This window comes from Alexandromys fortis, unplaced genomic scaffold (genome assembly GCF_014885135.2).
Source record: "Alexandromys fortis isolate MF-2015 unplaced genomic scaffold, M_Fortis_MF-2015_v1.1 scaffold_79, whole genome shotgun sequence".
In the NCBI taxonomy this organism is placed as follows: domain Eukaryota; kingdom Metazoa; phylum Chordata; class Mammalia; order Rodentia; family Cricetidae; genus Alexandromys; species Alexandromys fortis.
Genome location: NW_026067964.1, coordinates 6,779,445 through 6,796,012, shown reverse-complemented (window position 1 = coordinate 6,796,012; position 16,568 = coordinate 6,779,445). Strand labels below are relative to the sequence as shown.

The 16,568-nt window shown below is 41.3% G+C and overlaps 1 protein-coding gene across 1 annotated transcript in view; it reads left to right on the top strand.

Annotated features, from left to right (window-relative positions):
• The first annotated feature begins 3,800 nt into the window (after positions 1–3,800).
• Homer1 (homer scaffold protein 1) overlaps positions 3,801–16,568 on the top strand; it is a 102,380-nt gene continuing 89,612 nt past the window's right edge. The window contains exon 1 of the mRNA XM_050153789.1: positions 3,801–4,651. Within this exon, the coding sequence (XP_050009746.1) occupies positions 4,647–4,651 (5 nt within the window). The 5' untranslated portion in view covers positions 3,801–4,646. The remainder of the gene's footprint in view (positions 4,652–16,568) is intronic.

The window sequence follows — 16,568 nt, the reverse complement described above, 5'->3', positions numbered from 1 at the left end:
ATGAATGACTTTTCATTTAAAAAGACCCATTTCATGACACATCTATGAACCTCCCATTGGAGGCTACCATCTCCTGCTAAGGGCATGGAAGTAAACTCAGAAACTGAAACAGATGCCTTCGCCCACAGATTCTAAAATCAGAGGGTATTCATAAACCGCCCCACAAATCTGAGAGCAGAGTGGGAAACAGGAACTGTTAAAAACTGAAATGTTACTGAAGTACTTTCTTCCTCTTCCGGGGAGAGAAATGCATTCCTTTCTAGGAAGTTCAGTACTTCCTTAACAAACCCGTAATTTAGAATTGGAATTCATGGCACAACAGCTCATTTAGGGGAAAAGATAGTTACTAATAGATGAAAAGCCCTATAACGGCTCTCCGATGCCTCGCAAAAGTGTACAGGAATTGTAACAAAGTAGGGGGGTAAGGCATTTATTTTTCTAAGGACATGTTTCATATCACATGTTTCAAGGTTTTACTTACAGCTTTGGTTACATACATACATATTATATACATACAAGTACTTCTTGGTATGTGAATCACACACAAATGGGAAAGAAAATAATTGGCCAATTGTAGTTAGAACTGACTAGAAGAAGCTGAAATGATCACATGCATTAGGAGTAATTATAGCACAGTGAACCCTCAGATTTACAAAAAAGTTGCTCTCTATCAGCTGACAAGAGGCAGCTGTGAGGACACCCGCCCCTGTGAGAAACAGACACTGAGGAAGGGCCCCTGGGCTAAAAGCACAGAAGCAGCTGACTGCCATCTCAGCAGGTGGGCAACAATCGGTTTGGTAAAGAATACAAACAGGAGGAAGTTGTGCTCATAAGCTTAAATGAGGTGCTGAAAATGTTGAAATAAGAGTTAATTAACAGCGAGAGAAAGACCCAGAAAGGGAAAATTAGTTCAGAAGGAAATGGTTTTTAAAGGTTGTTGTTGTTGTTGTTTCAGCATTTTAGAGTAGTAACAATTTGCATTCTAACTTGCAGGGATCAGTGATGACGGTATTTGAAAAATGGCAGTATCATTTCTTTAGTATTTTATCTTTAAGTAAAAAGCTCAATTTGTCTGAAATGTACCAGTTTCTATCAGTATGACAACACATATCAGACAAACTGGCAAGCAGATATTTGTTTTTCGTTAACCTTTCATCATAATGTTTAAGAAACCAATAACCCGTTGTCACCACACAAGTGTCGGTTCAGAGTTGAGATCCCCAGCATCCACATAACTGCTGAGGGGGATGGCATCCTACCTGTAATTCCAGTACCAGAAAGGCAGAGACTGGACACTCAAGAGTATGCTGGCTACTTAGATTAGCCCTACTGATGAGCTCTGAGTTCAACTGAGAGAGACCCTCCCTCAATCAGTAAGGTGGACAGCAATCTAGGAAGACCCCCAACATTAATCTATGGCCTCCACTCTTGTCATGCATATGTGTGCTAGCACACACATAAATGCACTTGCACACACACATAACAAATATATACTTGTGTGAAAAAAGAGCGCTTTAATATTTCAAACTTAAAGCAAGATCATAATTTTATAACGAGAAGTGACCACATAGTCTGGTAAGTTACAAATTGGTCTAACAGTTTTTGCTGGTGTTTTTAAATCTTGGGTTCCAAACTCAAGCAAGAAAATGTCAATTGTCAGTGCAGAACAAACAAAACAATATCAAAAAAAAAAAACCAAAATTGTTGTTCCTTAATTCAGAATCATGTGTAAACATTAAAAACACGTATTAAAAACCACGTGTAGTAGGAAAGCAGTGACACTCCTGTAATTGCGTTGCTCAGAGGGGATTGGGAGTTCAAGGTCAGCCTGGGCTAAAAACTGAGACCCTGTCTCAATCAAAACAAAAACCACTACTCCCGGCAGAGTCTATAGAACTTTAGCTGATGTTATTTTGAACTGCATTGGTATTGATTTATAATTTTTCTAAGCACAGCTTTATGGTTTGGAAATACTATTATGTCCTGAATTTTCCAGGTCACTTCAGGTTTTGAATATTCTGTTTAATGTCAAATGACTTTAGTTTGTAAAATATGGTCACTGAATTTATAGAGTTACTGTCATAAAAGTAAAGTAGTAAAGGCCTTTAGCAGTGTGTAGCAATTCTATTTCTGGGCCATGATTGTCGAGTTAAATCAAATAAAAGTTAAGTTCAGCCTGTGAATCTACCTAATCAAAGGGTATCTTAGGATAATGAGGCCATTTTAACTTTATGATTTTAAAAACACGGTTTTCACACATATAGCTATAAAGCTATGGATGGCTAATCATCTTTGCCATATAGAAAATGAAAACGTACTTGAGAGTTATCGTGCTAATGTATATTTCTGTTAATTAAAAAGGATTGGGTGACAGGCCTTTGTTTCCAGACTGTAATTGATATTCTCGGTAGGTCAGAACTGAAGGGATTCATTGGCATTTGCGAAACTGCAGAACGATAATTATCTGAGGGAATCTAAGTTTTACTTTAATGAATTTGATTCATTATGCCACGCAGAACCATGGCTAGGTTGCGAACGGCAACATTTAGAACATTTGGGAGCTCCCCTCAGCTTTAATTACTATCCTTTGTAACAGGAGGTTTGTTCCTAACTCCACTTTTTTTTTTTAAAAGAAGTTCATGGCATCAGGAGGCGGGAAGTTCAGAATGGGTATTTATGACTCCTAAAATTAACGGTGATGTTCCCCAAGTCTACCACTCTCCCTCCCACGTTTCCCTGCAGGTTGGGGTGTGAGCAGCCCGGGGATGCTGCGGCGAACCCACTGGGAGTGGAAGACAGGACATTACCGGCGACACTTCGGCACGGTTGCTTTGAGTGATTCACTCGCGTTTGGCACATTTGTGCCAAGGAAACCTCCTTCCGCCGCCTTCTCTGAGCTCTCCTCCGACTTTCTCCAGCGCGTTAGCCCTTAAGGAGAAGCGAGAGCAGGTGGGCACACAGCCGCTAGCCCAGCCCTCCACCCCTGCTCCTTTCCCTAATTTAGCAGTACTTCCGGCCGCGTGACATCATCCCCCGCACAAGGTGACGTAAGCGGAGGGTGACGTGTGTGCGGCGAGGAGCGCGCTGACGTTGCTATTTAAAGGTCCTCCTGCGGGGAGGATGGAGACACAGCGCGAGCACCCGGCGAGCGGAGCGGAAGAGGCCGTGGCGCTCCCGAGCCAGCGCAGGAGCCGAGCGCGCTGCCCGCCCGCCGCTGGCCGCTAGGGGAGGGGAAGGAATAAGGGACGGACCGACGGACCGTCCGGCTAATCCCCTCCGGGCTTGTCCCTTCCCCGCTCTGCTCGGAGCCCGGGCCCCGCCTCCGCCGCGCCCCACCTCCTCCGCCGGCCTGCGGCGGCGGCGGCGCTCCGCCCCTCGAGCCGGGAGGGCCGCGCTCCCGGCCCCGCCCCGCCCCGCCCCCTCTCCCGCTCGCCCGCCGTGCTCGCCTCACGCCGGCGGCGCGGACCGGGAAGCGGCGCCCTCGGCTGCGCTCGGTTCGGAGGCGCTCTGTGGAGGCTGTGGCAGCGACGGGCGCCAGGCCGCCCCGGGGCCGGCGGAGGCGGCCGCTGAGGGGAGCGTGAAGAGGCAGCGGCGGCCCGGGGAATGTGAGGGGGCACGGAGCGGGAGAGACGAGCCGGGGTGGGAGCGCGAGCCGCGGCTGCCGTGCCTCGGACGAGCCGCGTGCCTCTCTCGCCTCAGCGCGCGGCCGCCAGGAGCTGGGGGCTGGGTGCCGGGAACCGCGCGGGGCTGGGTTCTCTGATTCATTCATTCTCCGCCGTCTGGAGCCCGAGGCCGCCGGTGCTGCGAGGAGAGGCGGGAAGAGGGGGCGGCCGCGAGCGGGGCTCCATTGTGCTCGGCGGGGGCCGGGAAGCCGAGGGAGGTGGGCTTGGGCCCCCTGCGCTGCTCCCCGGCGGCCGCTGCGACCCCAGCTAAGCGCCAGCCTGGAAATGGCTCCGCTGATGCTCTTCGAGAGAACGAATCGATCCTTCCCAGCCTTCTCTGCCTGCTCTCCACCTCCTCTCTGCTCCGAGTCTTAGGAGGACGAACATTGAAAGGACGGATTCCGATGTGGTGTGCCGTGCACATCGCGAGCGGCCGGGCTTTGCACTTCGAGATTTTTTCTATATAATTTTTTTTTTTAATGTCAGCGACGGGAGACAGGGGCATTGCTGCCTGTAGGATTTTTTATTAAAGTGCACGTCGCGTTGGGTTGCACGCTCCACCCCTAGGGACCTGGTGTGGTGAAATTTGAACCCACCGCCTTAGCCCTGAGAAGGCCAAGTTACCTGGCTCCCTGGAGTGGCGAGGGGGACGTGAGCGAAATGACCAGCGAACTCGTTTTTTATAAGACTCGGTGAAGCTGGGTTTTGCGTTTTCCTTCATGCACACACGGATTTTGTGGAATAGTTGAGTGCCGTATTCTCCGCGCAACCTTTTCAAATTCCAAATAAGCAAATGTTTGAACGTTTTGGTATCGGCGCGAGTGAAATCCTTTTGCCGACAAGAACTAACTGAACAGTCAGCATCGTTGAGTTACCTCCGGAAAAGATCTCGGGGGTTGAAAAGCAACTGCAAAATAACAGACGGAGAAAATTCCTTGGAAGTTATTTTTGTAGAAACTTCAGAGCAAGTTTTCATTGGGCAAAATGGGGTAAGGATTTTGTTCTTATCACAGCTTTAAATCTGTTTGTGCGTGTGTGCTGCTGAGCGGTGGGGGTGGCTGCTTTTAAATACTCCCCCTTGCTCATCGGGTACTACTTTAAAATAGAGATTATATTTGTGTTGTTGTAGAGCGACGCCAGAGGTCCTAATTAGAACGTGTAATGTTGTTTGTTACAGTCTTATTAATGATTTGTATGAAGAGAATGCGCTGGTCTACCCTGTGCCTCTTCATTGGTCAAACCGCTGTGTAGGTTACCAAAATCTTGCCGTCTTAGGTTTGGTTGACCTGGTATCGTTCGAAGAGAAGAGTTGCATTCTTCCAGGACTTTGTAGAAATGATCAGTTGCACAAAGGGACGATTGTAGTGAGTAGTTGTTAGACTGCAGTCCTTGAAACCGATCCCTCCTAAGTTGTTGCCCTCGCTGTGCCCAGTGTTTTATCCTTGAACACCCGAAGCCGAGTGTACAGCGTTAGCTTACTGGCCATTTAAACTAAAATCTCCGCGTCTCACTATTGCCGTCTCCACGGTGTGGTCGCTGGAGAGAGCAAGCTTTTGATTAAAGGGACTTGTTCACTTCTTCTGCTTTTCTCTTTTAAGCTCAGACCTTTAGCTTGTGTCAGCAGTGTCAGGTTTACATCCTCAACATAAGCCAGCCGGGAGTGCCTTTTCCAAACTTTTAATTCTAAATACTGTAGCTTAATAACATGCGAGCAGCTCCTCTTTATTTAAGCTGGAAACCCGTGTTACGGGAGTGGTGATCTATTCATTTTTTTAGGGAATTGTTAGTGCTGTCTCTGAATTCTTCCCGTGGTCGAATTAGTACCGATAAATATGTAGTTGAGGGACAAGGTTTGGAATGATGGATTTTTGGAATTCATTGTGATGGCCTATTAGGAGCACACATTTTAAAGTTCTTGTAGTTTCTTTCTGTTCTGGCAATTGAAATTTGAAGTTTATTAGCTTATACAACTTTTAAAATGTAGAACACGTGTCACAGGAGTCCTTCCTCAGATATTAATTATGGGTTGGTAATTATGTTTAATACTTAAATGACAAGGATAAGAATGTAATTAAAATACCTTACTCTATTTCTGGTGCTGTTAATAGCTTAAATTGCTTAACCTTTATGGACTGTATTCTTATCTGTAAAATAAGGAGTATAAAATCAACCTGTAAAAATGATTTTTTTCTCCTTATTTAATAGTTGTTGACTTTTTTCTTCTAAACCGTTAAAGCACTTAAGCTAGAAAATAATGGTGTTTGAAAATGTTTTGAATCATTTGCACCAATTTTAAATGAGAAAATACTAAAAAGAATATTAATATTGGCTTCCCTTGATTGTATGTAGCTCCACGTTTAAAATGTGTTGTAAAGTCATGTTGGAGCGTCACGTGCACTCGCAGCTACACACAAAATCAAGTGGCAGTTTTTCCTCAAGAAGACTGAATTCTCCAGACTGGAGTGGCAGCGGCATGTAGAGAATCAGTTATCTGTGTCTCTCATATTACGTGAATGCCCACTGTTTTACCAAGTGAAGACTGAGATTAATTTAATACTAATGGAGATTAGTGTTTGAAATATGAATCTAAGCTACTTACATGAAGCACATTTAGACACTTAGCATAATTTGTTTATAAACAACTCACTAGCCTTTCTGTTAGAAGTATTTTAAGGGGCTGGAGGGATGGCTCAGGGGTTAAGAGCACTTGTGCTCTTTCAGAGGACCTGGGTTCAATTCCCAGCACCCTCATGGTGGTTCACAACCCTCTGTAACTCCAGTTCCCAGATCTGATTTCGTTCTTTGACCACTGCAGGTGCCAGGCTTGCAATTGGTGCACATACATACATACACACAGGCAAAACACTGAAACACATAAACTAATATTTAAAAAAGGAGTAAAACAAAATTTTAAAAATGACTGTAATAGAGTCCTGATTGGTGAGTAATATAATTTGAGTTTGTGCCTCCAAAATTTTTTAGGTGCCAAAACTTCATGGCCAATGTGATGATAACTAGTATTAAGAGATCTAGAAAGAAGGATGGGGATATGGCTCAGCAGTTAAGAGCACATTTATTTTCCCCACAATCTGTATTTGGGAATGTGGCCCTTTCTTATTGAGGGTGATTTGGTGGAAGTAGACAAGAATGTCCTACAGCAAAGGCATCTGCCGAAGTGTCTACCCTTTGTAAGTGAATAGCATAGCCATCTGGGCCTCTTTGAAACAGAAGTTAGTATTATATGACCTTTAAAGTTTTCCCAGGCAGTCCTAAATTACCTTACTTAGACGGATATCCAAAATTTCATGTGGTTAAGGAAGTTTATGTATTACAGATGGATTTTTGATGAATGTTATAATATGATTTCATTAGCTTTAATTGTGGGCTACAATTAAAGAGTAAAGGAATTATTTTCTTAAACTAAAATAAATGATTAGGCAGGAAAAAATGACTCTTGTAACACTAGTTTATGAACTGTGGAAAAGGAAAAGAACAGCTGAAACCAACAGTTGGCAGAGTCTGTCAAAGTTGCACGCACTGTTTTTAATTGGAGTGAGGTCAGCTCAAGGATGGCTGTGTAAAAATAGGTATGGCAGACACCTTATAAATAAAGACAATTGTATGTGTGAAATGAAGCCCATGAGAAGCTTGAGTCTCAATGAGGAATACCTGTAAGGTTGTGTACCCCAGGAGCATACCATAATGTTCTTAGTCTGGAACTCTTTCAGAACACTGGAGAAGGCAACCAATAGCAAGCCACTCCAGCCAGTTATCTTGAGCTACTTTTTGTTTTTACTTAGTGCAGTAATGCCTGACTTTATTAAGAGATAGTTATGTACAGAATGGGAGTTTCCCATTCCCTACTAATGGGTGATGAGATTTCTGTTTGTTTTTCCGATATCTACCCTACTTTGCAAACTTTGAGCCTTTTCTTTTTGCCTTGAATTCTTAAAGAATGGAAGTGGGTGCTGCTACATTGTTACCTGGAGTCTTTCTTTGCTGAAGGATGAGAAACTGAACTGCCTCTTGTTTTACTTAAGGCTCTAGGGGTGGTAGCAGACGTGTGGAGATGTTGATCTGCCTGTCACTATAGCAGTGCACTTTGTAAAGGCAGCCATCTGACCTGTCCTAACAATTCAAGTCCTGAGTTTTTGTTAATTCTTCCAAACGTTCAGCACCGATTATATGGCATGTACTCAGCTGAGTACTGTTGAAGAGTCAGTGAAATATGCTTCTTCCCTAAAGGAGTTGAGAGTTTAGAAGTGGGGAAGCCTGGTTAAAGTAGATGTGAGGTGATGAAAGAGCAGTCACAGTATGTCTGTGAGGGGACATTTGCTGCTGTAGGAAGGATAACATGACTTTGGAGCCGGTGATGTTAAATACTAAAAGGTGAGTTCAGGTAGGCCTTTAGATAAATGAGAGAGCATTTAGATAGAACAGTGGTGGACAGAACCACTGCATAAAAGCCTTGCTCTCATGGACTCCTTTGGATATAGAGTGAGTCTCCAGAACTTTATCCAGAATCATGTGAGCCAATGAAAGCTGGACTGTGCAATACTGGGCTTGAAAACTCAAGAGATGTGACCCAGCCTGATGTGGCATGCTGTACACATCTAGTCCTTGGAAAGCTGAGGCAGGAGGATCTGGAGTTGGAGGCCAGCCTTGGCTATAGGAAGAACATGCCTAAAAAACAAACAAACAAACAAACAAAAAACAAAACAAAAAAACAGACAAATTTAAAAATATAGCCTGGCAGCATACATTTTTTATGCTGTGATGAAATACTCTCATATTTAAAATGATAAAAAAAACACAAAATGATATTCTTACTTTATTTGATGCAGTCTGATAGTTTCTATTCAATTATATTCCATTTAATTTTCAAGAAGTGATAGTGAAGATCAACTACTTAGATTTAACAAGCCTGAGGTAGCAACTGGCAATTTGAAAAAACATTGTTCTTGGTGGTGTGATAGGAACCATTTCGGGACTGTAGAAACACTGAGGTAAAACAATGAACTCTGCTGGGTAAAGGAAGTGAATAATGGAACAGCCTGGGAAGTTCCAGCGTGGAGAGGGAGTGGTTGAGAAATGTGTCATGGCCAAAAGAGTCAGGCTGTGGAACTGGGAGTTTTCAAGTGCGGAGGTAGTAATGTGGGAACCTGCATGGTGTGCTCAGAGAAGAGTAGGCACTCATACTCAGGGGAGCTGTGGATGAATAGTTGGAGCGTTAACAAGAGAACTGTCCTTGTTCTTACCTTGCTGGCTTCTGTTACTGACAGTCAAGATTAAAAGGCATTCACATCTCAAAAGATCAGATCTCTGTTCTGCCATTTGAGTTTTCTCTTTGTCTTGGATATTGCTAATGGAATAGAAGAACAGGAAAATGAATCCCAGATATTTCATATTATCTGGAATCGTCAGTTCCTACTTTAAGGTTTAAGTGACTGTTTTAAGTAGCCCTCGTATGTTTGGTTAGGATCTGTCTAGTGAGGTGTAATGTGTGGGCTTCTGTTTGTGTCGCTTGTTTTTAATATCTTACCATTTGCTCACACACTTCGTGGTGACAGTGCAATTTACAAGATACATTATGTTGTTGAAGAAACAAGATTTTCCTGGAGGTCAGAAAGACTTTTTTTTTTTTTAAATGAATGATTTTAAGGTATTGTAAGACTTCAAGTTAATTACAGAAGAATTTGTATGTAATAAGGTAATTTTTAGGTAGGCTTAATCTGTGTACAAGAATTGAGAACGAAACAAAAAAAAAAATGAGATGTTTTTCCTTGAGACATAGGACCTTGCTAAGTAGCTCTGATTGGCTCTCCCAGGGTACTGGCATTACAGATGTGTAAAACCACATCCCATAAAGCCTTTAATCCTTCCTGAACGGTATTATAGGAGTATAGATGAAACTCAGCAGCAAAAACCCAGTTAACAGTATATGAATAAAATTGTGTATCTAAGCCGGGGCGGTGGTGGCGCACGCCTTTAATCCCAGCACTCGGGAGGCAGGCGGATCTCTGTGAGTTCGAGGTCAGCTTGGTCTAGAAGAGCTAGTTCCAGGACAGGAACCAAAAAGCTACGGAGAAACCCTGTCTCGAAAATAAAAAATAAAAAATTGTATATCTAGAATCTTTCTTTTAGGTCAAAAAAATTTTAAAATTTACAGTACATTTTCTCCTTACTTCAACACTCTCCTCCTTTCCTTCCTCTTCCCTTCCTCTCTCTCTCTTCTCAAGCCTCCTTCTGTATGAGAGAGGTTTATCATGTGGCCTGGAACTCGTGATCCCTACCTTGAGTGTTAGGAGTGTGCTACTGCCCTCACTTGACGTTATGGTCTTAATTTAGCAGTTCATACTTATCGATAGCCTTCCCTGTTCTTGTAAATCACACGTGGTGGTTGATTTTGTGTTCCCAAGTGTCCAAGGAAGGAGGGGGGAGGGCATGGGACCAACTCTTGTTCCTTGTTTTTGTTTCTTAAATAGTTTTGAGAAAAGAGGATGGAGTAATTGGCATATATATCTTTTTAATACTCTGACTTTTTCTTTTACTTTCATTTTATTTTTTTATCTTGTTTTTAAACTTTCCAGACATCTATATGAATGGATCTTAAATCCATTATGGCCTTTGTATAGCAAAATAATTTTTAACTCATAAAACTGAATTTTATTTATACTTTTCTCTTTAATGTAGGCTGATCAATTTTTTCTCATTGTTTTTTTTATTAGAAATTAAAATTGTAAAATCTAGAAAATGTCTAATCATTGTTTTATCCTTATAATATGGTCAACCCTTACAGTTTTTCCAGCTTTTGAAAACTCATCTTAATCTCTGTGAAAAATAATATTACTATAAAATTAACTCTGCCCAAGAGTATCTTTTTGTGAATGTGTGTGTGTGTTTGTATGTATGTATGTTTGCACATATTCAGGAAAAGTGTATGTCTGGGTGCAGGTAGTTGTGTGCTAGTGTGTTTGTGGAGGCCTGAAATTGATATCAGTGTCTTCCTCGATAGCTCTCCACCTTAGACTGCAGCAGGGTCCCCTTGCTGAACCTGGAGCTTATAGTCTCGTTAGCCCGCTTGCTTTGGGGATTCTCTGTCTACTTGTTCCTTCCCAGGTTCTGGGATTATCCCACCCACCTGGTTTTTACGTGGGTTCTGGGGACTCAACATCACACTGGGCTTCACATTTGCTAGGCAAGCCTTTAACCCATGGAGCCATCTCCCTAGCTCTGGATATTTTCTTTCATTTTCTGTAAAACATGAAGAGCTCTTTCACATTCTTTGAAATGAAAGGGTTAGTACTAAGTCCTAAAACAGAAAGGTTGTGAGAATTGACAGCTTTTTGTAAAACTGCCAAACAAGAATTAGAATGGAAGTGAAATCAAAAGCTGTGTTTTCATTACTGTATAGAAAAAAGTAATTTTCATTACTGTATAGAGTTAAAGTCATTGTTACCATGTCTTCAGTCTAATGGCATATCTGGATCCACTTGGTCACACACTGCAGAGTCCAAAAGCCCGTGAAAGAGATGGTCCTTGACTTTATCGTAGAAGGACTTGTTCCTAGTTCCACATTGTTTCTGGTTGTTGAGTCTTAATAAAGTAGTGCTCAAACGCCCTGGGAGTATAGTTCAGTGGTGGAGCACCTTGCCCAGCAAGCTGAGTCCTGGACTCAGGAGAGACGGCGACGGGAGCCTTAGCTCTGACAGGTATTTTCATGACTAAAAGTGCTCTGTGCTTCACAATGAGTTTGTGACACCGCACCACACTGTAAAATCAGCTGAAAGAATTGAGTGAATTAAGTTCCATTTTTAGTATACAGAAAAATCCCGATTTCTAGTAATTTGAAATTTTTTTAATGTAGGTAGATTGTTAGGTTCTTTTTTGTGCTTAAGTATGCCTCAGGTTTACTTGAGAACTTATTACTGCGTTCCTGTTTTTCATAAATGTTTGTGAGAAGTCTCCGGGTTATTCTGTAAGGTATCTCTGTGATTTGGAGTTTTCATCTTTGGTACTTTCAGTTTTTCCTGTTAGGCTCTTAATGATGATCACTAGTAAATTATCTTGAATGGAATTAACTACCAAAGATCTCAATATTTCTACTTAGAAAATGTTACCGTGTCCTCCAATATTCCTAAACTTAGGACAGTTACTTTGACCTACCATCCCTTTGCTTTTTGTGTGCTGCTTTCTTGTGTGTTCTCTTGTAAAATGCTGTTTTTTCCTATCTGACTCTCCTGTTTCAAATATCTGTTTTTTGAATTTTAACATTGAAATGTGTGTGGTTTGCTTAATTGTCCTGCCAGCTTCCATCATACTTAATAAGGACTCTACCTACTCTAAGTATTACCAGGGATCACTGTATAGGTTCAACTGAGAAGAGGTAGGCATGGTGTTACACACCTTTAGCCCCAACGATAAAGAGGCAGATTTCTGAGTTCAAGGCCAGCTTGGTCTATAGAGCAAGTTCCAGGAGTACAAAGAGAAACCTTTACTCAAAACAACAACAAAAAACTGAGTGAAAAGACTCTCGTTACCCTTTAACCCAACTTTCTTAAGATGCTTTGTTGATTAAAAAAGCAAAAATAGTTCTAGATCTTGCAGGATGCCGATTTATCTTCTCTGCTGATAATAATAGATATTATTTTGTTAAATCTTTGACAAGTTTGTGCATGTATCTATGTATTCTGAATATATTCGCCCCATTGCCCTCTCCTGTATCCTTCCTTCCCAACTAATGTCCTCCTGCTTTCATGTGTTATTTGTGTGTGTGTGTGTGTGTGTTCCTGCACATAAAAGCGTGCTGGTAGTCATTGCTGCTGTGTTCATTCTTGATGAGATTGCCCTTGTCATATCTAGGAAGCAGCATTTTGTAGGACTCCTATCCTACACGGTGATTCTCAACCTTTCTAGTGCTGTTATATGTGTGGTGACCCCGCAACCATAAAATTATTTTTGTTGCTATTTCATAATTTTAATTTTGCTACTGTTATGAATCATAATACCAATGTGGCAGAAAGCTAGTCCAAAGAATATTTTTCAAGATGGTGGAGTTTGCTATGATGCAAAAGTATATAATAGAGCTGGAGAGGTGATTCAGTGGTCAAGAGCATTAACTGCTCTTCCAAGAGGGTCTGGGTTCTATTCCCAGCACCTACATGGCAGCTCATAGCCACCTATAACTCCAGTTCAGGGGATCTGATGTTTTCTTCTGGCCTCTGGGCACCAGGCATGCACGTAGTACACAAACAGGCATGCAGGCAAACACATAACAAAATACAAAATATACAAGTTTATTTTGGGGAGCACATACATAAAGTGTGTGTGTGTGTTTGTGTGTGTGTGTGTGTGTGTGTGTGTGTGTGTGTGTGTGTGTGTGTGCAAAAAGAAAAAGATGAGAAAGAGGCTTTAAAGCGCTGCCATGTTTCTGGGAAGACAAGTTGTGAAAGTTGTTGTCTTTCTGAATTGCTTAGTTTCTCTAAAATGAGTACATTCAAGTTTTAATGTTTTCTCTTGAGATTTAAGAATGAAGGTATTTAAACAATGTTAATAGCTATAGTATAATACTACCACACCCAGTAACTATTCATACATATAGTTTTATAGGCATTTGTATCAGTTTTGGCTTCTACATGTAAAAATCTTAGTTCATTATTTTCAAGATTGACTAAAAAAGTAGTTACTGTACTTGTCCAGCAAAAACTGTTTTAAATGTAAGGATTATTGGCAGTTATCAGAATCTTAATGCTATCTGCATCTTTATGGGGGAAAATCTCTAAAGGAAAATTTGACTAATGGAACGTTCTACAACTGTGAAATGATAGAGCATGTGTTGAACTTGGAGCCGCTGAGAACTCTTAGTTCAGGGAACCTAAATGGATGCTCAGTGATTACTTGGAAAACTGTTTTTAATCATTCATAGTTTTTTTTTTTAAAGCATTCAAATTTAGTACAAGCTTGGTTATTGGTGGGTTCCTTATGCATGTCTTTTGTCTTCCTTTAAGATGATGAAAACCCTGCATTTTACTTTTAATGTATTTAAATCTGATAAGTTTTGACATCATTACATGTTTGCTATAGAATTTACACTGTTAACTTTTAATTGAAATTTTTATAAGCTAACCCTCCCTTTAGTTATTGGGCCCTTCAGTCTCTGGAATATTAGACAGAAAGAATCTGTGTCTCTGAAGATCTCAGTCTGGTGGGGAGAGGAGGGACACTTGTGATGTCATTTGGAACATGCTTAAAAGTACAGCCCTACATGTGGAGGGCCAGGATACAGCATATTGCCACTTCTGAAAGAAGTGGTCTCTATGTTACTTGATTTTCTAGCTTGTAAGGAAAAGCTGGCCTATACTGTACCAGATTAAAATTTGTCATTATTCTTTAAAAAAAAAAAAAAAACCTTTTATTTCATGTGTATGAATGCCTGGCTTCATGTATGCATTCACACCACACACTTAACCTGTGGAGGCCAGAAGAGGGATCCCTTGGTACAGACTGTTGTGAGCTGCCATGTGGGTTTTGGTAAACAAATCCTCAGGTCTTCTAAGAGCAACACTGTTCTTAAGTGCTAAGCCATCTCTCTAGCCCCCAGGTTTGTTTTGGAATTACCTCCTAAACTCTAATACAGTTATTAGTTCTTCAGAACAACATGTCATGGTGTAAGGTAAAACGAGTAGAGATTAGCAAAGACTGTGAGAAAGTGAAGAGAACATATGCTTCCTAAACACATTGTTTTTAAAATCTTCTAGTCAGGGAAAGATATCTATAGCCTGATTTTTTATTTATTCTGCAAGCCCCCCCCTTTTTATTAAAGCAATTGTGATATGTTAGCTAGGTCATACACAGTTTTGAAATGCATTGCCTCTTGGCTACAACGGGAAGAAGACTAGATCATAGTATGATGCTGGGAGAAATTAATAAAGATTAGTTGTTCTCAATTGTAAGCTCGTATCAGCACCACCTAGAGAGCTTGTTAAAAAGAAAACACAGATTGCTGGGTTTCCTTTACCCTCAGATTTTTATTCAGTGGGTCTGGGTGGCTCACTAATTGTTCTAATGAGTTTGCAGTGAGGCTGCTGCTGGTGTAGGGACCTTACTGAGGGATGCTGCATTGCACCAGTGAAACTCACAAAAGTGGAAACTTTTGTCTATTCAGAAAGCTTACCTGATTCCTAAAGTGCCTCTGTCTCCCAGTCCCTCCCAGGGCCCTTCCTTAGGCATGACTTTAAAGTTAGAAAAACCATGATACAAACTGGGGGCAGGAACACCTGGTTTAGCTGCCAACTTATTCTTTATAAGCTAGAAGATCCAGGACAGCTGGAAGCTGATCCCTATGAACCTGATTGTTTTTAGCCACCCTAACCAGGTATGACAATTTCCTATTCAAGGTTTCTGCTTTCTGGCATTTTTAATGTATTGTTTTTAAAACTACTTGAGATGGCATTGACTTCTGAAGTTTTCTGCTTTAGGATGAAATATGATTTCATTATAAATTACTGATTTTGCTTAGTTTTAAGTAGTGTGTCATAAATATTAGGCTTATTGTTGTGTGACTAATAGCAAGATTTTACTGTCTTAAAACAACACCTATTTGTTATCTAGAATTTCTGTGGGCCAAGAGTCTAGGCATTGGCAATTAACTGAATCTTCCTCATAAGGCAATGCAGGTGGAAGCTAGGCTTGGGATTATAGACATTTTCTTTTGTATTCCTGTAGTTTTCAACAGAATTAATTTTTTTGCTTGCTCTGTCTTTCAGACCAGTCAAGGAGAATCTTTTGATTGGCCATTTACCTGCATAGATCCAGATCACTTAGGATAATAATCTTCTTTTTGATTAATTCATGGTCTGCAAATTTGTGTTTATTATTTGTGTGCACCCCCTTCTCAGGTTCACCCACTCTCTAAAGCAGTGGTTCTCAACCTTCCCTTTAATACAGTTCTTCATGTTGTGGAGAACCCCCCCAAACCATAAAATTACTTTTGTTGCTACTTCATAACTGTAATTTTGCTTATGATTCATAATGTAAATATCTGTGTTTTACAGTGGTCTTAGGCAACCCCTGTGAAAGGGTCCTTTAACACCCTCCCCCCCAGGTTTATGGAGAAAGTGTCCATCAGGGAATGGCCTTGGAGGCCATCTTAAAATTGGCACATCATACCAAGTACCCATGGTTCCTTTTTCCAAGTCTTTAACATTTAAGAATAGCCTTCTGTATTTCTACTCCTATATGGACTGGTCCTCTATGCTTCCCAGATCTTCCCTTACAATTTTATTTTATTTAATGCTGGGTACTATGCCTTTTGTATTTTAACAACACATCCTTCTCCAATATAATTTCCTGTGAAGGGCTAGATAGAATATAAATTTTTTCAGATGCTATATTATATGTGTGAAATTGTTCTCTCCTAGTTGTTGAGAGTCTTGTAGAAAAACAACTTCCTCTTTTCTCAAGTCCCGCACTTACTCCATTCTATCCAGTTTTCAGTGCTGTTGAAACTTGATTGTTTCTCTTCTTGTTTCTTGATGTGTGGTGCTGATGCTCGGGTCTTTTGTGATGATATTTCATGGGGCGTTTTTCCTGAATGCTGTTGTTTATTCATCCTTTTTTTTTTTTTTGCAGTGCTGTGGATTAACCCAGGGCCTCCCACAGGCTAGGCAAGTGCTCTGCCCCTGAGCTGTATGCCCAGCTCTGCTGTTTGGTTTTACTTTTTAATCACCTGTTCTTCAGTATTTTAGTGGGCAACTCACCTTCCTAAATTTGCAGAATTCCTTATATTTTTAAGGAATAATTTCCCTCCCTTTCTCCCTACTTTCCAAGCCAAGGTCTTACTCTGTAGCCAATGCTTTAAACTATCCTGCCTCAGCTTTCTGAGTGCTGGGATTGTAGCTATGTGCT